The sequence below is a fragment of the Grampus griseus genome (genome assembly GCF_964374135.1).
Source record: "Grampus griseus genome assembly, chromosome: 6".
Taxonomy (NCBI): Eukaryota; Metazoa; Chordata; class Mammalia; order Artiodactyla; family Delphinidae; genus Grampus; species Grampus griseus.
The window spans coordinates 6,378,624-6,400,418 of record NC_139000.1 but is presented as its reverse complement, the minus strand read 5'-3'; the positions used below and the strand labels follow the sequence as shown (position 1 = coordinate 6,400,418).

The following is a 21,795-nucleotide window of genomic DNA, read 5'->3' as shown; positions in this document are numbered from 1 at the left end:
TGGAAGGATGAAGAGTCCACCAGACAAAGAGGGGAGCGAGAACAGTGTTTCTGGCTAAGGGAACAGCATGTGTAAAGGCCCTGGGGTAGGCCAGAAGCTGCCTCTTTGGGCCAGTGGGGACAGTTCTGGGCCTGGATCTCCTGCAGGATGAAGATGGAGAGAAGCAGGGACAGCTCACGTGGGGCTTGTGTGGCCAGATCTAAAGTCTGGATGTCGGGACTTCCCTGGCGGTCCAGTGGTTGGGACTCTGTGCTTCCACTGCAGGGGACATGGGTTCTATCCCTGGTCGGGGAACTAAGATTCCACATGCTGCGTGGCACAGCCAAAAAAATTGTTTTTTAAATTAAAAAATAAAGTTTGGATGTCACTCTGGCAGTGAGCAGCCATGGAGGGGATTTGCCTGGTGGAGGGACCCGCCCCTTGGACCCTGTTGGAAGCAGAGAGACCCCTGCAGAGGCTGGGCTGGATGTCCAGGCAGGAGAAGTGGCAGCCTGGACCAGATGGGGACAGAGTGGGCAATCTGGGAGGTGTCCCAGACACAGCAGGGACAGGGGCTGATGACTAGGTGTTGGGCTGGGGAACGAGGGGGTGCCCAGGGGGCCAGGAATTGGCTGAAGCATGTGGATGCCTGGGAGGAAGAGACCCTGGCAGTAGGACCCACCTGGTAGAGGGGTCGGGAAGATGCTGGCCTGCCCTTCCACCCAGGCAAGCACGGGGGCCGTCCTGGTCTGAGCAGGGTCCTCCCTCCCAAGGAGCTGACACCCACCCCAAGGATTTGCACCAGCAAAGGGCCGGCCCACAGGGCCCAGGGCTGTGCCCTCACGGGCAGCCAGGAAGAGCGGCCTTTTTGTGAGCACGTGGACGAGCCCAGCCAGGCCCTGGGCAGTGCCCCAGAACCCAGATGGAGGTGCATCTGGTCTTTCTATTTTCAGTCCAGAGGGAGGGCCATGAAGCATCGCCAGGTTGGGGCTGCCTGCAGCAGAGGTGGGGTCACACTGGCCGGGGGCTCCTACTAGGGCCTGGAAGGTGGGTCCCAAGAACACCAGCTTCAGAAAAAGCCATGGGCCCGGTTCCCATAGAGCCGCTGGCCCCGCCATGGGGCCACAAGGATGTCAATGTCACTTCCTCTCAAGCGCTCAAGGAAAAACAGACCGGCCTAATCGTTTACACATGCTGCTCTGGGGAGCTGAGGGAGGGGCCCCAGCGGCCCTCCTTGTGAAAGAAAATATATTCCAACATTGCTGTCACGATTGTAGCCCTAATTGCAGGGCTGTGTAGGCAGCTTCCTGGGCACCCGTCCCGGGATATAATTTTCCATGAGGATGAGGTACCCGAGGCCCCGTCCCGGGCTGGGAGAACTTGGAATCCTTCTCCCTCTGATTCCCTTTCCCCTTTTGGCCAAGCAAGCTTGGGACAGGGCACTGAATGGATCTGCTTCTGTTTTTTTGTTTGAAATAAAGAAACTTGAGTCAAGAGAAAGAGAGAGAAATTGAAGGAAAGGCAGTCTGGCTCTTGCAAAACCCAAAACCTGAGAAATTAAGACCAGAGTTTTACCTTGGGCAAGGCACTTCTCCGGGCCTCAGTTTCCTCCTCTGTAACATGGGGTGATAACAGAAGCCACCTCACAGGGTTGTTGGCAGAGTTACCCTCCATAAATGAGCGCTGTGGTGTATACGGTGGAAAAACACAGAGCAAGCGGTGGAGTTTAGGGAAGTCAAAATATTCCCTGTTCTGGGGTGAAATTGCACATTCCCTCCTCAGAGAACCTGGCTCTTCCCCTTGTCCCTTCCAAGCCCACGCTCCTTGGGCACCAGTTGGGGACCAAAGCTCCTGCACCTCTGCTGCCTGCCACTGGAGGGCGCTGTGGGGTCCCCGCCAGGCACAGAGCCGGGAGAACAAGGGCCCTCTCCCACACAGATCGCCAGAGCTGGCCGCAGGCTCCTGACCCAAAGACAAAGAAACAAGCAAATCCCAAATCACCAGCAGGGGTCACAGCATAAAAATCAGCACAAGCCTTTCGGGAAATGTACCAACAGCCACGAACACGTTGCATGCTTTCACCCAGTACTTCTACCTCTAAGCCGCACTTCAAAAAATAATCCACAGTGGGGTGGGGGGTGGAAGCAACGTGTGCCAAGATGGCTGTTTGTCGTACGTTTTCATAGATGCAGTGTAAAAATTCTGGGAAGACCCAAAGCAAGTTGTAAATACTTGAAATTTGATAAGGGCTCACAATCCACTTGTCTCTCTGTTTTCTGTAATAAGACTAATAACCTCACAGGGAAGCAGAACAAGCAGGCCCATGTGATCATCTCAACTACACGAGAAGCTCTTTGAAATGAAAAGAAGTGCTTTCTTCCCTTTTATGTCCCCCTTGGTGCCTCAGTCAGAGCTGGACTCGTCTTTTCCATACCTATTGGTAAGTGAGTGGCCCCCATCCAAAGCTCTCCTCTCTGCTCCTGTTATCCCACCATTAGTCCTTCAGGTCTTGAAGCTTTGCGGTCGTCAGGAATTCCCTTCTCTATTGCAAGTGCTGGAAAGAGCGTGTTTGAGAACTTCTTAAGCTCTTAGTTCACACCTTAGAAGAAGTGGGAATGGATCGAGCTTGGGATATGAGGAGTCAGGAGTGGGCACCTTGAAACTGGAAGGTGCACTTGATAAAGTGGTGTGGATGACATAATTCTAAGGTGGTCCCATGATTCCCTCCCCAGGGAGACATGCACTTTGTAATCCCCTCTCCTTGGGTAGGGGTGGAACCTCTGACTTGCTTCTAACCAATAGAATATGGTGAAGATGAAGGGATTTAGCAGATGTGATTAAGGTCCCTAATCAGTCGACTTTGACTCATCCGAAGGGAGATTATCCTCGGTGGGCCTAACCTAACCAGGTGAAACCTTTAAAAGAGAGTCCAGGTCTTCCCTGAAAGAGATTCGGAGCAGAGAGATGCGTTCCCACCAGCCTTGAGAAACAAACAGATGTGCTGTGACCTGCCTGTGCAGGAGGTGGCCCCCAGCAGCCAAGGGCCTCATTCTTACCACCACAAGGAACCCAATCCTGCCTGCAATCTGAATGAGCTCAGAATAGGATACTGAGCTCCAGATGAGACATCAGCTGAGGACTCCCTGACTGCAGCCTGTGAGACCCGGAGCAGAGAACCCAGTTAAGCTGTGCCCAGACTCCTGACCTGTAGAAACCGTAAGACCATAAATAGGTGTTGTTTTCTCTCTTTCTTTTTTTCTTTTTTGGCTACACTGAGCAACTTGCGGGATCTTAGTTCCCTGACCAGGACACCAGGGATGGAACCCGTGCCGCCTGATGTGGAAGCAGAGAGTCCTAACCACTGGACCACCAGGGAATTCCCTGGGTGTTGTTTTCCGCTGCTACGTTGTGGCAACTTGTTATCCAGTGTAGAAAACCAATGCAGATGGAGATGGAGCTTGGAAGTCCTCTTGAGCTTGGCCTCCCTCTGCCCACAGCACACCCAAAGAACCCCGGGACCCATGACAGAGGAGACTTGACGCCGCTGCTCAAATTATCTGCCATCTTATCACTTTCCAGGCCATTCTGCATAAGCCGACAGATTAGTTGCCCTAAAACACAGCTTTGGGACTTCCATGGTGGCGCTGTGGTTAAGAATCTGCCTGTCAATGCAGGGGACACAGGTTCGAGCCCTGGTCTGGGAAGATCCCACATGCTGCGGAGCAACTAAGCCAGTGCGCCACAACTACTGAGCCTGCGCTCTAGAGCCCGTGAGCCAAAACTACTGAGCCTGTGTGCCACAGCTACTGAAGCCCATGTGCCTAAAGCCCGTGCTCTGCAACAAGAAAAGCCACTGCAATGAGAAGCCCGCGCACCGCAACGAAGAGCAGCCCCCTCTCGCCACAACTAGAGAAAGCCCGTGCGCAGCAACGAAGGCCCAAGGCAGGCAAAAATAAAAATAAATTAAAAAACAAACAAAAAAACACAGCCCTGATCATGTCCCTCTCCTGCCTAAAGCCTTCTGGGGCTCCCCAAGGCCCTCCCAACAAAGTACCATCACCCAGGCCAGGTGTTTGAGGTCCTGGCATCCACCCCTTAAACCCGACTTGTCCCCTACTCCAGGTTATTCAGACAGTCCTGACAACTCAGTCCCCTCCTCCTACTGTCCCCCTGCAGCAACATCCTGCCCACCCAGTCCCACTCTGCCAGTGAAAATGTATTCCCCAGAGGGTTACAAGGTAGTGTCAACTTTTTTAAAAAAGCAAGTTAAATTCTAGACAGAAGATGCATTGGCATGGCTGGGGAGATGTGTGTTGCTTGAAAAAGAATAAGTCAACGTTGTAATTTTATATTTGGAAAATGAAAGGAACAATCCTATTATTTTCATAATTCAAACTTTAAAAAGTGAAGCTACTCAACATGTTCATGGTGGGCACAGATACCAAGAGGAGCAACCACTGTCTCATGAGTAGCCACACGGCAGGATCTCCAGGGAGGAGAGGTAATATATAAAATATAAATACTATATATTGAATATGCATAGATATATACATATTATGTATATTGCATATAATTTGTATGTGTATTTAATATGCATACTTTAAAAATCTGGAAAGTCATAAACCATAGCGTGAACAGTTGTTTTCTCAGGAACGTGGGATTTTGGGTGGTCTCTATTCTCTATACACACACTTGTAAATTTCCCTACTTGGGTTCTAAAAATTGACAAAACTTTTTAGAACTCTATCCAAATTGGAACCATCTTTTTGGAGAACAGTATATACCACAAGTCTTAAAAACAGGCATGCCTTTCGGACCAGTAATTTTACTTCTAGTAATGTACCTGAAAATAATAGATCTGCACTGAGATTTATGGACAAAGGTGCCCATGAAAGCATTGCTTATGCTGATGCAGCCTGGAAAATTAATTATCCAACAATAAGGGCAGATTAAATAAATGATGAGGGTATCCGGGATGATGGAGTGCCAGGGAGCTGTTAAAATTCATGGTATTGACCATCAAAAGCCCTGGGAGGAAGTGCAGATGTATTATTAGGGAAAATCTCCAGTGATGATAAAAAGGCCAGGCTGTGAGACCCTGAGCACAGATGCCACCCACATCTGTGACACACCGACGACATCTCCCCAAAGACTCGATCCATATGTTTTGTTGTGGAATTCCATCCTGGATAGAAACAGTTCGGAATCCCTATTTCTACACTGTGTACACACACACACACACACACACACATACACTTTACACATCATTCATTCACTTAATAGAAACGCCTTAGAAGCCAGGTGCTCTTCCAAGACCTGGGGACACAGGCACGGCAAGAATAACACAGACCCAAATCCCTGTCCCCCTGGAGTGCACATTCTAGAGGGAGAGATGGAGAGTGAAGAAGGTGCGGGAAGATGGCGCGGTGAAGAAGGTGCGGGAAGATGGTGCGGGGCATTGCCAGCCTCCTCTGGGTAGGGGGAAGCCACCGGAGGACTGGCACACAGAAGCCTCTGGCCCTGGGTGGGGAGTAGACGGTGGGGGCCAAGGGTGGATGGTGGATGCAGGTATCCAGTTGGGAGCTGTTGCAATGACCTGGAGCGTGACCAGGACAACTGCGTGGTGAGAATACAGGAAGCTTTTATTTTCTTCTTTGAGCTTTTCTATAGTTTCTAAACCTCTGATAGTGACCATTACTTGTGGGTACCTGTAATTAACAGTTTAAAATCTCATTCACCTTTCAGCTTCCAACCCAAAGGCTGCCTCTCAGGGAATCCTGCCTGGGTTCCCAGCCACCCGGACACACACCCCTCTTCTGTGACTGCCCAAGGCCCAGCACACCTGGAATAAGAAGGGGCCCATCTTTCCACCCTAGCCAGCCTGGAAGCCCATTCCTGAGGCCAATGGCCTCCCAGGGACACACACAGAAACCCCAGGAGCCCTTAATTCTGTGGGAATTAAGGGGGTCCCCAGGTTCTGTCCCCGCCTCCAGGACTAAAACCAGGCCCCTTTGTCCTCTCATCTTTGCCTGTTCCTCCAAGTCTGTCACATACCAGGGAGGCTCTTGGAAGCCTGGAGACAAGGAATCCATTAAACGAGGGAGCCCCAGTGGTTCCCCAGAGGGGCCCTCATAGGAGACTGGGGAGCCCAGGTGGACAGGGCACACCAGCCATCACCTGTCTTGGCCTTCCTCCTTAGAAGTGTGTGTACTCAGGACTTCCCTGATGGTACAGTGGTTAAGAATCCACCTGCCAATGCAGTGGACAGGGGTTCGAGCCCTGGTCCGGGAAGATCCCACGTGCTGTGGAGCAACTAACCCCGTGCGCCACAGCTACTGAGCCTGTGCTCTAGAGCCCACGCGCCACAACTACTGAGCCCACGTGCCACAACTACTGAAGCCCGCATGCCTAGAGCCCATGCTCCGCAAAAAGAGAAGCCACCGCAATGAGAAGCCCGGGCACCACAACAAAGAATAGCTCCCACTCGCCGCAACTAGAGAAAGCCCGCGTGTAGCAACGAAGACCCCACGCAGCCAAAAATAAATAAAGTTTATTAAAAAAAAAAAAAAAAAGAAGTGTGTGTACCCGGGTGGGGGTGAAAGGTTCTATAGCATTAGGACCAAACGGGCAACATTTTGAGGAGAGGGCCCCTAACTCACAGACCAGGGCCCTGACCCTGGGGTCTGTGTGATACCCCAGGCTGGCTCTGGGCTTTCCTGCTCACTCAGAGCCCAGAAGAAGTTGCCCCCAGCCACCAGGCTCCAGTCAGGGGCAGCTCCGGTTTCCCAAGCCTGGGCTGGGCCCCAAAGTCCTTGCCTGCCCCCAGGCTGCTGCTCAGCACTGCCCTGCCCCCAGCACTGCCCACACTTCGCACTACCCACAGCCCAGGGTCAGGAGGAGGCAGCCCAAGAGGGCGCCCCGCATCTGGATGGGGTGCGATCGAGGCGAAGTCAGAGGAATTCACCGGCGCCCAGGATGGCCTGGGGCGGGGTGTGGGTGGGGCTTCTGGCCAGGCCAGCCCACCCGCATCGTCTCACCTGCAGTGCTCACTTAGCCGCTGCCCAAGAAAGGGGCGCTGTGGTTCAGCCCCAGGGGCAGCTGCTCCGGGAAGCCGCCCCCAGCCCTTCCCCATCCTGGAGGGTTCCGGGTCTACCCTGGAAACATCGCCCGGCTCCTGCCAGCTGCCCCTCCCTGCCGTCAGGCTGCGCCTGCCTCTTCCCGGCCCCTCCAGAAACTGGAGGGACAGCTGGGCACTGTCTGCGTCAGTTTGGGAACCAGAGCCAGTGCCCAGCTGTCAACCTCACCATGCTGCCTTCCATGTGGCTTCTCGGAAGTTCTCTTGGGACACAGAGCCACGTCACTAACCCCTCGCCCACTTCTCCTCACCCTGGCTCTGAACCCACCCCACAAGGCCCCAAGGCCTTGAATGAGCCCCTTTCCGCCCACCCCCGCTCCCACACGCCCCCCGCCACTTCCCAGGCACAAGACCCCGGGGGGCTGAGCTCTGCTCATCTTTCCTCAGCTGGATTGGACACGCCCCCAAAGCCGGTCTGACTTACGCCCATGGCAGGCGAGCTGTCACGTCCCCTAGGAAGCCCCTCCCCAGCAGGGGTTAGAGGCCCTCCCTGTGCTCCCACTGCCCACCCCCCCTTAGGGCACTGAGTACTTGGAGTTGTCACTGTCTGATGTCCTGCCGTCCCCCCACCCTGTTTGCCGCTCAGCATCTGAGGGGTCCCGGGGGCCGGGGCAGGGAGCGAATGATGGGCCAGTGCACAAGGGGCTGCTGTCTCTGCAGTTCCGAGGAGCTGCCCCCTCCCTCGGTCCCAGGGTCACAGGGTCCCTGTGGGTATCGGATGCCCTCCTCACCCGGGTCTGAGCTGGGCACTTTGCCCTCTCAGTCCCTCTTTCCCTGGTCCGGGAAGAGCCCAAAGTATTAAAACACAAGCACACATCCTGGGTCTACTCCTCTTTTATCACATCCCAGCTCAGGGATGTTGGGCAAGTTACAGCTCCTTCCTGAGCCTTACTTTCCTCATCAAAAAGCAGAAATACCTCCTTCCTGGGGCGGAGGATCAAGTGGAAAAAAGCTGTGAACACCGTGCTCAGCCGATGCTTAGCAAACAGCAGACACTGAATACAGGGACACGCGCTTTCTGCTTCCAGATGTGCGGCTGCAGCCCCAGAACAGAGGCTCATCTCACCACCAGGAAGCAATGCTACCCAGCCCATCTCCTAGCACGGCCGGGCAGGGGGGCCGACTCGGATTTCTAGTGAGGCCTGGGGAACCCCGGGTCCCCAGTGAGGCCCCCACTAGGCAGACCCATCAGTCCGCGGGGGCAGAAGCTCGGGGGCTGCAGCGCTGTGAGAGGAGGCCATGCCCAGGTGTGAGGGGGGCTTCCCTAGATCCTGGAGGAAAGGGGCAGCGCTGGGGAGGGGGGTCTGGGGAAAGGCAGGACCGCACAATGGTTAGAGCAGTTTGGGGGAGCCAGACAGGCGGGGTTCAGAGCTGATCCCACACTGCAGGGAGTCCACCTTGAGCCTCGGTTTCCTCATGTGTAAAAATGGGCTTGACCCATCTTACTGGCCCACGGCAGGAGGCGGGAGGGTGTCTCCCAGCAGCCTGCTTGCTTTCTGCATGATTCAGCACCCTCGTCTGGGTGGGTTTGTGTGTTTGCCAGAGACTGTGTCTTGTCAGTTTTGCCCCCAGACACAGACCCGCAAGAGTGCCGGGCGAGTCGGATCCCCAGCCAGCCTGGGCGGTGGTGGATGCCGGGAACCCGCCGCCAGGGGGCCAAGCTGGTCAGACACTTCATTAATGACTAAAGCCACATGCTCTTACTGCAAGAGTCCAGGAGAGACACACGATTCCCGGCAGGGGTGCACATTTGCGGCTTTCAAGCCTCGCAAATACCGAAGGAGTCAAAATTTCCTTTTAGCGGTTGGTCCTTCAAAGCCCGTTGTCCTTGAATGACAGCCTTTCGGAGCAACTAAAGCCTCGGGAAGAGAAGGCCGACCCTACTGTGGGCCCTTCCCATCGGCACCTGTGCCCAAGACAGAAGGATGCAGCAAAGGAATGTGGCACAGGGAAGTGTCAACAGGGCACAAAGGAGCACAACCCTTCTCCCACCGGGAGAGAAACTCCCACCTGCCGGTCCTGGGCCCTCCCCTAGAGGGAGCTGGCAGTGGGCCCCAGGCCCGGCCATTGCCGGGACTCACAGGAACTTCCTAAAAATGCAGACGCCCAGGCTCCCCTCTAGACCAGCTAAATCAGCATCTCTGGGGTGGAGGTGAGAAGTCCTTATTTATTACAGACCTGCATTCAGAGGGTCGTTAGGTTCAGAAACCTGAACTGAGTCTCTGCTCACCCTTCCCAGACTTGGGGAGGAAGAGGGAGGGATACTTTTCATGCTCTGTTCTTTAAGTGGAAGGATTTTCTATCAGTCGTGACAACCGGTCTCTAAACAGTTCCAATCGGTGGCTTCACCCAGGAATCCAGCTGGTTGCCAGGATACCAGGCCCCGGGGCCTATCACAATCTCAGAGGGGCACCTGGTCTCCCGGTGGCTCGTGGCCGGGGGTCCGGCGGCCGAGGAAGTGTCAGCGGCTGGTCACAGGTGGCGAGCTGCTTCCCAGACGATCTGCAGGGCCATGGAGGCGCAGGGGAGCTGGGCCAGGGTGTAGGCCAGAGAGCGGGTGGGCGCCCGCAGCTTCCCCAGGTAGGCCACGGTGTGCACCATGCGGCCCAGGAAGACGACCAGGAAGTGCACCCAGGCAACGAAGGGGTCAGGCCCCAAGAAGGAGTAGACAAAGCCCAGGAACAGGAAGGGGTAGATAGTCTCCATGTCATTCCGGTGGGCTCTGGGAAGGCAAGAGGGTGCAGTCAGCCAGGAGTCGGCTTTGAGAATGTCCTGGAAGCTGAGACCCTCTGCCCCGAAAGGCCCCACACCCCTGGGGACCACCTCGGGGGTGCCAGACTCACGTCCGTCACGGCCAAGACAAGGAGATACCCCAGAGGCAGGGGCGACGGTGACTCCAAGCTCGTGCCGGTGAGCAGCTCAGAAAGTGAACCCTGTTAGCAGACCGGGAGCCACGAAGGGCTGCTGGTTGGTTTTCTTAGCAGCCCCTGCCATGGTCTCCCCTATCTTCCCCTCTGGACTTGGACACCAGGCAGGAACAGTGGGGCTCAGTGGGGTTGAGTGAAAGCTGGGCTGGAGCCTCGGTCTGCCTCCAGCCGCTGCTCTTTTATTTATTTTTTTTTAATTTTGGGCACACCACGCAGCTTGCAGGATCTCAGTTCCCCGACCAGGAATTGAACCCGGGCCACAGTAGTGAAAGCGCCAAGTCCTAACCACTAGACCACCAGGAAGCTCCCCAGCCCGTGCTCTTTACCACCAAGGCAGGGCTTTTCTGAGGCCGTCCTCCTTCCAAATGCAGGTTCCTGGGCCCTCCCCAGAGGGATGGGCTAAGAACACGCAACTGAAATCCACGCCTGGCTCTGTCTTATTCTGCCCCTAAATCTAAGCAAAGCCTTCCTCCTCTCAGGGATAATAAGGACAACTTGCTCTCACTGGAGCCAGCCAATCGCCGGCCAGCGGCGAAGCTCTGTTTCATCCGCGCTATCCTGTTTCTTTCTTTGTTTAAAATATCAAGTGTGTGAGTATATGTGGTGGGGGGGGAGGGGCAGCTGTGTATAACCCTGCCGTAAAAAAATGACCGACAAAGAAAACTCATCCACTTCTGCTCAGAGTTGGTTCACATTTTCCATGATTCCTACTAATGGGCAGCTTCCTCTGTGGAGGGTGGGGAGGTCAAGTCCCATAAATTAGACACTGAGCAAATGACCAAAGCCAGAGATGGCATGTTGGAAGCGCAAATAAACAGGAACGCGGTGCCTGGGCCGTGACCTCCCCCAAGGACAGGCCACGTGAGGCACGGGGACGCTTCTAGAACTGCAGCTCCTTCTCCAAGCCTTCCAGCTGGAGTGCATCTCACCAACTCTGCACTAACGGGCCAAGCCCAGCCCAGCAGCCCCTGTGTGGGGACCTGCCGCGGAGTCCTCCACTTCCCTGCCACTTGCAAGGACCTCAGGCAAGGGCCAGGGTATGTGGACTCTAGGAACTGGGCAGGGCAGAGGGGAGAAGCACTCAGCAACCCAGGGCTGCAGGGGTCTCTGTGGCATGACTAGGGTGGGTGTAGTCAGGGAAGGAGACGTTGTACTGAAGCCTGAATGATGAGGGGCCATCTGTGCAGGGGAAGAACTCTCCAGGGAGAAGCATGGGCCTGTGCAAAGGCCCTGAGGTGGGAATGAGCATTGCGTGTTCAAGGCTCAGAAAAGTGACCCATGTGGCTGGAGTGTGGCACGTACGAGGGAGGGAGACAGGGTAAGAGGGGGAGAGGGGCCTCATGAAGCAGGGTAAGGGGTCTGGAATTCAATCTGAGTGTACAAAAGCTCCCATAAACCCAGCAGGGCCTGGATCTTAGGTCAAACTCAGGACACCGCAGTTGGTGTCTCTGTCCCCATATCCTGGAGCCAACATGAGTCTTCCTTCTCCTTTATTCCCAAAGCTTGACCTTGGGACACAGCCCCAGGGAAAGCAAGCCTACAGCAGGGCAGTTCTCGCCAGCTGAGGGAAATACTGCTGGATGCATGTGAGAGAAGCAGGCCGTGGCCAGATCTTGGCTACAGCGATGAAGAGGGGGAAGCTGAGGACTGGGGCCATTTCAATTCCTCAATCGAGCAAGTCCCTTACCTTACTGGGGAAGAGGCAGCAACTGTTGCTCTAAAATCATGCTATTTAACCCCATGCTATGGACATACACCTGTGTACACCAACATCCCCTAACATGCTATGAGACAGACACCTTGGAAAACCTATTTTACGTTAAGTCAGGGTGTCCTAGAAGGTGGTCTTCCTCCCACAGGTTGACTCATGAGATGGTACCAGCTGGGAGTATTTTTGTCATGTTGTATATTTCTCGGAAAGTTTCAGGAAAAGCGTAACTAGCGCATGAAACCCATTCAATGAGACACTTCTCCTTAAAGCATGTATTTACGTTCTGAGAGTGAGTCACTTTTTAGAAAGCTGTTGAGAGGATCGTCGGCCAAACCCCACAGCACAGGTGAGGGAAAGAAGTGGGGGGACACCAGGCACAGAAGAGGAATAAAGATGGGAGGCGCAGCCCTCCCTCCTGGCTCCAGCAACTGGGACTAGAGGATTCAGAGATCACCTTTGAGGGAGGAGAGGTGGCTGGGAGCTGAGAAAGACCCTCAGCCCCTGGGGTGCCCAGTCCCCACGGAAACTGCCATGGGGCCCCCACGAAGCCACAAGTGGCGCCGAGGACAGGCGTGATGCCAAGAAAGCTCATTCCTCTCCTCCCCGCCGCCCCTACCCCGGGATCCGAATCGAGAGACATGGAGGGAGTCACGTACCAGAGAGATTCTTGGGCAAAATGTGTCATTCCACTAATGACCAGTTTTTTAAGGTAAAAACCACTCAGAGCAAATTCCCGCTAGACTGGACTTGCATGGCTCCCTGCAGCGTCAGGCCTGCCTCTCCCGTCAACAGACACTGCAACACCGGCTGCCTTTTATTGCATCCGGTGACAGGACTGCGGAGAGAGCCCTACAGTTCCCCCCAGGCTTCCTGGGCAGGGACAGCTGCTGGCAGCCCCGCTAGCTCTCTCCTCTTCCCTTCCCAGGCTCTCCATCTGCACGGGTGATTTCCTTGAATTCAGGTTTGATATGAGGTGACGCCTGCTTAGTTTTAAAGGCAGGTTATAAAATAGAGTTAAACCGCCTTCTTGAAAGGAGAGCAGAGCCCATATCAGATGGCCTGGGCTCACGAGCAATGCGGCCTTGGCAAACCTGCTTCTTCCTCTATTGATGCTAGTGCCGCCCTTGGAAGCCTATTGGGAGGCAGAGTGGGTTGGTTCCTATAAAGTGCTTAGAACACCGCCTGGCACGGCGTAGTTTTGCCCCAATTTAGCTGCCATCTTCTTTGGCACCGTCATCATCACCACCAGCCCTGTCCCGGACATGATTGCTGAAGCTAATTTCAACTCTTGGTTTTGCCAGAATCCCAGCGCCCTCAGACGCCCAGGCCAAATTCATAAACATTTTACGGTGCGAGGCTAGCAGCCTCGCACCTCCCCAAGGGTGCTCGTTAGACCCCTGGCCTCAGACAGGTCTCTGTCTCTGGATCTCTTTTCACCATCCACAAAATAATGTGTTTGGATGGGGTCTTAAAGGACTTCTAGGGCTGAGATTTTGTGACCCAGTCTCCTGAAAAACCAGTTCACTCAGATTAAGTCTCCGCACCACACTCCAAATAATCAGAAATATCTCAAAGTCTGGGTCAAGTGTTTGTCTTCCTTCTTCGGGACCACGCAGAGACACACCCCCCCGCCGGCCCCAATGAAGCTGCATATTCACATGAACTCAGAATCTGGCCCAAACCTACATGGCCGGGAGACTTCGATAGGAATCACTCAAAGGACGTGGCTGGGTTTCATCATTGTCCTTGAAACCTGGTTCCTGACCCCTCCCAGAGCTGGTCTCACATTTGGGCTCCAGCCTGAGCTAATCTGCAAGGCAGATCTGTGCTCCAAGAACTGAGACCAAAGTGCTTTCCTGTTTGTGCAGAAGGCGGCCCTGGTTGCACTAAAACCTCTGGTCTAATATTTAACTCACTTTTGCTTCCAGGGCGTCTCCTGTCAGGTTCCAGCCAGTTCTCCGGTAGCGGATGGCAGGATGTGTGATTCCCTGCGCCCTCGAGGTTCCATGATGTTATGTAAAGTCAGCAGGAGCCCTGGGGCCCCAGGAACCCCTAGGTCCGGCATAGTAAGCCCCAGTAAATAACAGTACATGGAAGGTCACCAACAATACTCACCAAATGAATATGACATTATTAGCTAAGAGGTGCTCAAAGGGTGCTGCATTGGGCACTATTTACGAGAGCCAGGTTATAGAAGCAACCTAAATGCCCATCAACAGACGAATGGATAAAGAAGATGTGGCACATGTATACAATGGAATATTACTCAGCCATAAAAAGGAATGAAATTGGGTCATTTGTAGAGACGTGGATGGATCTAGAGACTGTCCTACAGAGTGAAGTAAGTCAGAAAGAGAAAAACAAATATCGTATATTAACGCATATATGTGGAACCTAGAAAAATGGTACAGATGAACTGGTTGGCAAGGCAGAAATAGAGACACAGATGTAGAGAACAAACGTATGGATGCCAAGGGGGGAAAGCGGCGGGGGTGCCTGGTGGTGGTGGATGAATTGGGAGATAGAGATTGACATGTATACACTAATATGTATAAAATGGATAACTAATAAGAACCTGCTGTATAAAAAAATAAATAAAATAGGGCTTCCCTGGTGGCGCAGTGGTTGAGAGTCCGCCTGCCGATGAAGGGGACACGGGTTTGTGCACCGGTCCGGGAGGATCCCACATGCCGCGGAGCGGCTGGGCCCGTGAGCCATGGCCGCTGAGCCTGCGCGTCCGGAGCCTGTGCTCCGCAATGGGAGAGGCCGCAACAGTGAGAGGCCCGCATACCGCAAAATAAATAAATAAATAATAAAGAAAGAAAGAAAATTCAGGGACTTCCCTGGTGGCACAGTGGTTAAGAATCTGCCTGCCAATGCAGGGGACACGGGTTTGAGCCCTGATCCGAGAAGATCCCACATGCTGTGGAGCAGCTAAGCCCGTGCGCCACAACTACTGAGCCCGCGCGCCTAGAGCCCATGCTCCGCAACAAGAGAAGCCACCGCAATGAGAAGCCCATGCACCACATCAAACAGTAGCCCCCTCTCGCTGCAACTAGAGGAAGCCCGCGCGCAGCAATGAAGACCCAACGCGGCCATAAATAAATAAATAAATAAATAGATGGATAGATAGATAGAATCCGCCTGCCAATGCAGGGGACACAGGTTCGAGCCCTGGTCCAGGAAGATCCCACATGCTGCGGAGCAGCTAAGCCCGTGCGCCACAACTACTGAGCCCGTGTGCCTACAGCCCGTGCTCCACAACAAGAGAAGCCACTGCAATGAGAAGCCCGCGCACCGCAACGAAGAGTAGCCCCCGCTCACCGCAACTAGAGAAAGCCCGCACGCAGCGAGGACCCAACACAGCCAAAAATAATAATAATAATTAATTAATTAAAAAAAGAAAAGAAAAGTGTTGAATTGGGGAATTCCCTGGTGGTCCAGTGGTTAAGACTGGGGTGTTTTCACTGCCGGAGGGCCCGGGTTTGATCCTTGGTTGGGGAACTAAGATCCCACAAGTGATGTGGTACAGCCAAAAAAAAAAAAAAGTGCCGAATTGAATTTCAGCTACTTGAGCATGAGCACTGTAGATGACGTGTCCTTTTGTTCAGAAATGAAAATCGTGTTGGGTGGGTGGAGACATCGCGGTACCACACGGGTGTGTGGTCTCTCCCTGGCATGGTTGCAGCCAGTATAAACAAAGTGTTCATGACCCTGTGTAACCACCCCTGTGCCACAAGTAACGCAAGTTTTGCTGCACAGACCCCTCACCCCTTGGGAGAAGCCAAGCACTCTGGGTGGCTGCTCTGAGCTGGCCTGGCAACCGGCTGCCCCTGCTACTCATCACACGCTTCTCCACTGCCCCGGAGAGTCATGCCAACCAGGTGGCATGAGGGTCACCAGTATGGATTCATGTACGGGTGAGGCTTTTGTTCACCAAAGTACAACGAGTGCTAAACACGGTAGCTAGCACATGGTCAGTGCTCGTTGAACGTTGAATGAACGGATAGATGGATGGATGGATGGACCTCGTATGAAGGACTATATACTGTAGTTACATTAGAAAGGATGAAATAGCAATGAATTTCACTTTCTACATTACACATTTCTGTAATTTTTAAAAACCACAAGTACATGTTATTTTCAATGGCCAAGAAAAAGAAAAGAATCTCTATTATTTATACCACTTGGTCCCACCCATTTCTGCCGGTGATTCATGGGAATGTGACAAGAACTAGGTGAGGGCTTGTGTCTGTCTCACTCCTGTCCAGCTACCCATCCTCCCCACACCCATCCCACGCCTGCTGACAACCCCCATCCCCTGGGAGTGCTTCCTCCTGGCTCTCCAGCCCATTGGTGTAAAACTGCAGAGAGGAAACTGCTAAAATACCCACCACTGAGACTGGCTACGTGAAATTAACCTTTAGTCTCTGATGGAATTTTACACGGCCTTTATGTATTTATTTGTTTATGGCCCCACATGTGGCTTGGGGATCTCAGTTCCCTGATGAGGGATTGAACCTGGGCCACATCAGTGAAAGCACCGAGTCCCAGCCACTGCACCGCCAGGGAACTCCCTCTGCCTCCCTTTTTTAATTATCACTTTTCGAGTAGTATTTACTGACATGGAAAGTGCTCATGAAATAATTAACTGAAAAAAAATCAGAACGCCCAGAAGGTGTACCATGCACACCTAGTGTTATGAAAAATATTTAGACGACAAAGAGGAGACAGATGAACACGTTAACAGCGACAAGAATTGTGAGTGGTTTTCCCCTTTTGGCTCTATGTATTTTCAATATTAACCAAATGGTCTGCAATGACTAGTTCTGAGTTTTATAATAAGAAAAACTGCTTTAGATTGACTGGGGGACGCTAAGCATATGAAAAGATGTTCACCTTCACTCAGAAATGCTAAGTAGGGAATTCCCCGGCAGTCCAGGGGTTTGGACTCCGTGCTCTCACTGCTGAGGGCCTGAGTTCGAGCCCTGGTCAGGGAACTAAAATCCCATAAGCTGCACAGCACAGCCAAAAAAAAAAAAAAAAGAAAGAAATGCAAAGTAAAACTGAAATGTGATGTATATTTTCACCCATCATGTTGGCAAGGGTCCACCCTAAAGTGGATACAGAGTTAGCAGGGTCGGAGACACGTCTCACACACCAGCTGTGGGACTAGACTTGTGTACCATTTGACAGCATTTCTTACCATTTGATCGCAGCCCGCAGTTTTGCTCACACTGACGCACAAAGGAAAATGAAAGAAGCTTCGATGCACTCTGTTCATAACACAGAGAGACTTAGAACAGCCTAAATGCCATCGGAGGGTAAGTGGTTGGACCAGCTACGGACCATCTATTTAATAGAGAAATGGCGTAAATGCTACAGTGCCGACGTAATGAACGAGGCCCCTCTATGGGCTGCTATGAAACAATTTCTGTTATGTGAAGAAAGGACAGTATAAATCAGTGGGTGAAGAGTGATCCTTTGGGGGTAAAAAGGAAAAAGCATAGCGCGTGTGTAGTAAATGCAGGAAAAGTGTCTCGGAGAAGATGCGTAAGACATTGGTAACAGCACTGGCCCATGGGGAGCAGATCTGGGCAGGACCTGCAGGTCAGAGGTGGGAGAGAGACTGAAATTGCACTGAACATCCTATTCCAACTTTGTCATCCTGAGCCACGAGCACATATCACTTTTCCACGAGTCACTAGAACTTAAATTAATGAATAAATGAAAACAGTCTAAGAGGATCTGGAAGGCAGAAGACCTAGGCCCCCTGGGCATCCTCCAAGCCCCCGTGTTCAGAAGAGGGCCCGAAAGGACAGGCCATGATCAGGCTGAGGGGCCAGTGGTACTTGCCTGAGACAACGTTCCACATCTGGGTCGCTCCGGCAATACTGGAGGCCTCCGTGTCTCTGAGCATCCTCAGGGTTGGCAAAAGCCTGGAATACATCAGCAGAGAGTTACCGTTCATGAGATGGACGGCCCAGTCGACTAGGTCCGCGGCGATGCCGGCAGGCACATACGTGGCCATTCACCAGCACCCATGAACTCTTACTGCGTGCGAAGTGCTGGAGACTCACCGTGAACAAGGCTGCTATGGACTAAATGTTTGTGTCCCTGCAAATTTCCTATGTTGAAGCCTAACCCCCAGTGTGATGCCTTTAAGGAGGCAGTTAGGTCATAAGGGTAGGGCTCTCTTGAATGAGATTAGCACTCTTATGAGAGACCCCAGAGAGCTGCCTCACCCCTTTGCCAAGTGAGGACACAGCAAGAAGATAGCCATCTATGGACCAGAAAGTAGGCCCTCATCAGACACCACCTCGGCCGGTTCCTTGACCTCGGACTTCCCAGCTTCCAGAACTGTGAGAAATAAATTTTTGTGGCTGATAGGCCACCCAGTCTCTGGCATTTTGTTGTAGAGCAGCCGGAAAAGACTAAGGAAAAGGCCCTCCTATCTCTGCTCTCGTGAAGCCCACAGTGTAATGAGGGAATTGCCAATGAACCAGGGAAGACCAGGTGGTGAGTGTTGAGAAACAGAAGACTGGGTGTGCTTTGAGAATGTTCACAGGAGACCCAACCAAGGCTGGGGATCAGAGAAGGCTTCTCTGAGGCAGTGACAGTAAAGCTGAGGCTTGAAGGATGCATCAACCTTAACCAGAAGAAGGGAGGGTTATAGCAATAGCATACGGAACAGCATGTGCAAAGGCCCTGGGGCCAGAAGAAGAGCATGTATGAAGAATGAAAAACCAGCATGGCTGGAGCATAGACAGCAAGGGACAGAGTTCCAAGATAAAGCTGCAGGGGTCAGCAGGGGTCCTGGAGGCAGGAGCCGAAGAATTTAAACTTTGAACTAAGAGCAATGAGAGGGTCCTGACAGGTCCCGGTGAGAAACTCAGCTCCACACCGACTAACTGCAGGTTTCTGAACTTCCCTGGGTCTCAGCTTCCTCATCTGTGAATTCCAGATCAAAAGAGGTTCATCCACCACATGAAGAGCAAAGGAGAGAAGTGGAGACGCCCCAGCACAGCGCCAGGAGGGCGCTCGCTGGGTGAATCGTCGATGCAAAAGAGGGACTTGAGGTCACACTCAGGTCATTGGAGGTCACACCCGTTGCTCTTGCTGCACTGTTCCCTGCGGGCATCCAGCCAGCCAGCCCCACCAACCCCACAGCAAACCTGAATCTCTGTAGCACGTTTTCTAAATTGCATATCCTGCTGCTTCTGATTCATGAGCCCTTGAGATATCTGTTCCCAAGTGCTGGGGTTTTTTTTTGTCCTGCCTGGTGGGTCTGCCCCTGCTCCAGCCCGGAGGTGAATGCAGCGCTTGTCACCATCAGGATTCCCCAACGCCCAGAATTCTTCTGTGCTGGCCCTTAAGTCATGGAATCACCAATTCTGATGGCCCTGCAGAGTCCGTGGGCCTGTGACACCTTTCTCAGGGTCTCGGCATTCAGTGGGCAGCTGTCTTGGGTGTCCACAGTCCATGGGTTTGCTCACCCCTGAAGACAGCATGAATACAAGTTGGCCTGGCCAGGAGCCAGCGGCAGTGCAGACAGGGATAGAGCCCCAGCGTCAGAAGCATAAGCACTGCCTCTAGCTGGGGCCGGGGTCAGGCCTCGGGATGCACTCCCACCAAGAGATCTCTGGCCTGTCATGTCAATTCCAACTGTTAATAAGTAATGAAGACTTAACACTGGTGGGGCATTTGCTCCGTGCCAGGAGCTGTATTCTCCTGGCACTGCTGTGACCATCCTCAGTTTACAAATGAGGAAATCAAGCTCTCAGACTTGCCCATGGTCCCGAGGCTAATGGGTGGAGGAGCCAGAGCCGGCATCCGTCACCTCCCCAGGCATCCGTCACCTCCCCACGGTGTGGCTTCCCCAGCTCCTCCCTGACTGACTGAATGAGAGGGAAATTTGTAGTGTAGGGAGAACCGGAGCCAGCCCAAGGGGGGGTTTCCTTCTGCCACTCCCTACTGACCCGGTAGACAGGCACCCCAACAGGTTTGCCTCTTCCTTCCCTAATTCACATTAAAAGAAAAGCTCTGGGCCCCGCACGGCCCTGGTGAGAACCCCATCCCCGCCATGGCAGGGAGTGGGCTCCGGAGCTGGGCCCCTGGGCTCCAACCCCGCTGTGTGGCCTTCACAAGAGAGGTCTCCTCTCTGAGTTCAGGTTCCTCAACTGGATGACACGCTGAATACGCCCCCACCCCGACTCCCCCCGCCCCCCGGGCGGTGGTGGGGATTAAACGCTCCATGGAAGGACTCAATGGGTGAACGCGGCTGTCCCCGCTTGCTGCCTGTATCTTGCATCCCAGGATGGGCCGGGGCAGGGAGAAGTGAGCACGATCCGTGTGCCTCTGCTTTGGGAGTTCGTTCACCCGGGGAGCTGCCCTGCCTTCGGTCCTGCCCGTACCTGCTAAGCCCTGCTGCTGAGCAACCTTCCTCTCCCCAGTGTCCACCCTCCGCATGGCACGACGTGGGCGCCGGCCTTGCCTCGCCTCGGAACTGGACGAAGGGGCACGGTCGGAAACAACTCCTCTCTGAAATACCTGGGGGGATGATCAGAGGTACCCCTGGGCTTCTCTTTGTCTAACAGGACGGCTGCTGCCACTTCCCTGGCCCTGGCTGCCCCGCGGGCTAGCGGCCGCCCTGGAACAGGTCCACCCGCCCCCTTGCTCCCCCCCCCCGCCCCGCCCGCCCCCACCGGCTCAGATCTTGGCGTCTTTATTGCTGTTTTGGCTCCAGGATTCGGATTGGCGGATCGGTGGGGGAAATTCCTCCCCGAGAACTTCAGCGCAGCCTGCCTGAGACCTGGCCTCTGGAGGGAGGCTGCGGTGGGTTTGGGAGCGACCTTGCCGGGCGAGCTGGGAATTTCCACTTAAAGGCTTCTCTGGCCTCCTGTTCTGCCGGTTCCCACCCCACCCAAACATCAGATCTCCGGTGCGGGAAGCCGCCAGGTCGGACGGAGGCTGAATGCTGCCTCACTCCACCCTCTGGGACCTGCTTCTCTCTGAGCCGCCGGCCTAGCTCAGCGGGACTCGTGGAGTCCTGCTGTGCCGAGAACTCACCTGGTGGCACGGCAAATGGCAAATGCTCTTAAAACAGAGGAAAAGGAGGTGCGGGCCCCGCTGAAACCAAGGGCCGCAGAGAAGCCATCCCAAAGGGCTGGGAGAGGCACCTGGTCCCGAGCCCGCTCGCTCAAACTCTGGCCCCGAAAACATCTGGGCCAAGGGTCCCGTCCCCAGCCTTCCCGGCGGTGGGAGAAGGGAGCGCACGCGGGGCTGGGGTCCCCGAGGGCGGCACGTACCTTCTTCCGAAGCCTCACTTGGCCCGTGATGATGGCCACCACGTACATCTTGATGACTAGCAGCGTGCTGCAGAGCAGGAAGGCCGGGAGCACCCGGCCGCTCATCAGCTCCAGGCCGGGGGGAGGCATCTCGGCGGTGGCAGCAGCGGCGGCAGCTCCGGGAGAGACAGCGAGCGGCTGCGAGCTCGGGCGCGTGGCTCTGTCTCCGAGAGCAGGGAGGGGCGGGGAGAGCACGCGGGAGGCTTGTCTGCACTCGGCACCCGCCCACCTCCCAGCAGCCGCAACTTCTGCCCCCAGATGCTGGGAGAAGCAGAGAGCCAGGGGGGCTCCCGATCGGGCCCCTGGCCCCGCTCCACCCCTCCCTGGCAAATCCTTAAACGCTTTCTAATCAGTTTCCTCAATCTGTCAAGTGGGGGGGGGGTGGATGGCAGTGCCTGTCTTCAGGGCGTGCAGCAAAGCCAGGAGCCTGGCAGGACTTGCACAGGTGGCAGAGTCACTGATCTGTGGCCACCGCCCTGAGGGTCAGGGTGTGAGAACCAAGCTATCTGTCCCCACGTTCAGCCTGGACACTTGAGCCACAGCCAGACCTACATCGATGTGACTTTGCTGAATTGTGCTCCTCCTACGCCCGCCCCCAAAGATGTCCACATCCCAGTCTCCAGAGCCTGTGACTATGTCACAGGACGTGGCGAAGGGCCTTTGCAAGGGCTGAGTAAATGTCTTAAAATGGGGAGA

General features: G+C 54.2%; 1 protein-coding gene across 1 annotated transcript; it reads right to left on the bottom strand.

Moving 5' to 3' along the window:
• Nucleotides 1–9,311: 9,311 nt before the first annotated feature.
• On the bottom strand, nucleotides 9,312–21,256 carry PTGES (prostaglandin E synthase). Its single transcript, XM_082656588.1, has 3 exons — nucleotides 21,061–21,256; nucleotides 17,609–17,691; nucleotides 9,312–9,836 (listed from the first exon to the last, which is right to left on the bottom strand). Exons 1-3 carry the CDS (start codon nucleotides 21,187–21,189, stop codon nucleotides 9,587–9,589), a joined length of 462 nt encoding a protein of 153 aa, XP_082512714.1. The 5' UTR covers nucleotides 21,190–21,256; the 3' UTR covers nucleotides 9,312–9,586.
• Between the last annotated feature and the right edge of the window lie 539 nt (nucleotides 21,257–21,795).